The following is a 1,177-nucleotide window of genomic DNA, read 5'->3' on the forward strand; positions in this document are numbered from 1 at the left end:
AAGGAAAACTTGAAATCGCATCATATGACCCCTTTAAAAAACAAATGACCCCAAACTTAAGTACTGTCAAATATTATTTTGACAAAAAAAAAAACAGTGATGTATCAGATGGCATTACCTATTAAAAAAAACTTCATATATATATATATATACCAAGAAAAAAGAAAAAAAGTATTATAAACTACTGGACTTAAAAGATGACCAGAAACATGATAATACCATATGACCATTCTGCATTTTTATATCCATTATCCATTTTCTACTGACATCTGTACAAACACACATTCAGTGGCTGTCACTTAAAACCTAGTAACTTGCCAAACAAGAAATCTTTTTGGGCATTTTATAAATACGTTGCCTGCTTAGACATTTAAGCATTTTCAAGCATTTTTAGGGTACCAGCATTTGGGGGATTATATAACTAGCGTTAAGCTGTCTATCAACATTTTGTGTATCGTATCACACAGGAGCATACGTATGTGTATCATACATATGAGCTTCCTAACAAGATAACATTTTGGGGTCTCAAATATTTCAAGACATATCATCACATCTATATGACGCCAAAAATGTTGTCTAGACAGGCAGCTCACTGGACTTTGAGTTTTGAGATATTTAAATGAGTCTACATAAATAATCCATTACTTTCCACTTACTTTAGAGAGGTGTGTTGCATTTCGTATTCTATCCACCATCTCCTGTCCATCAGGATGAACTTTGGTGACATGTGACCACATTCTGTCCCAGGTGACAGTGTCTATGGGAAAGCCCGTCCTGTTCACGAAAAACGGGACCTCGCCGTCTTTCTCCTCTTCCTCGCCGGAAGACCTGCCGGTGTTGTTCGCGGCAGTGGATGCGGTGGATTCAGCCGCCGGACCGGTAGTGTGACAGTAGGTACTGCTGCTCTTGGACCGCCCGTGTCTGCTGCTCTTGGCCGTTGAGCCGCTGCTGGTGGCGCTTGGTCCGGTCATTGTTCAGAAGTCTTCCGAGGGGGAGTTTCCCCTTGTTTTTCCCCAGATCAGTTATGACTGCCCAGCATTCATACACAAAGACATGTTGCGCCTCGAACATGCACACTAATGTGCCAAAACCACTCGGTCCTGCTCAAGAGTAAGAAAATCAGGTGATTTGAAAAAGATTCAGAGGCAGAAAAATGCTCAGCGATACCATTTCTGTA

The 1,177-nt window shown here is 40.8% G+C and overlaps 1 protein-coding gene across 1 annotated transcript in view; it reads right to left on the reverse strand.

Moving 5' to 3' along the window:
• LOC107553414 (vasohibin-2-like) overlaps positions 1-1,171 on the reverse strand; it is a 37,735-nt gene extending 36,564 nt beyond the window's left edge. Inside the window, exon 1 of the mRNA XM_016235602.1 lies at positions 657-1,171. Within this exon, the coding sequence (XP_016091088.1) occupies positions 657-971 (315 nt within the window). The 5' untranslated portion in view covers positions 972-1,171. The remainder of the gene's footprint in view (positions 1-656) is intronic.
• Between the last annotated feature and the right edge of the window lie 6 nt (positions 1,172-1,177).

The sequence above is a fragment of the Sinocyclocheilus grahami genome, unplaced genomic scaffold (genome assembly GCF_001515645.1).
Source record: "Sinocyclocheilus grahami isolate Dianchi unplaced genomic scaffold, SAMN03320097.WGS_v1.1 scaffold473.1, whole genome shotgun sequence".
NCBI lineage: Eukaryota > Metazoa > Chordata > Actinopteri > Cypriniformes > Cyprinidae > Sinocyclocheilus > Sinocyclocheilus grahami.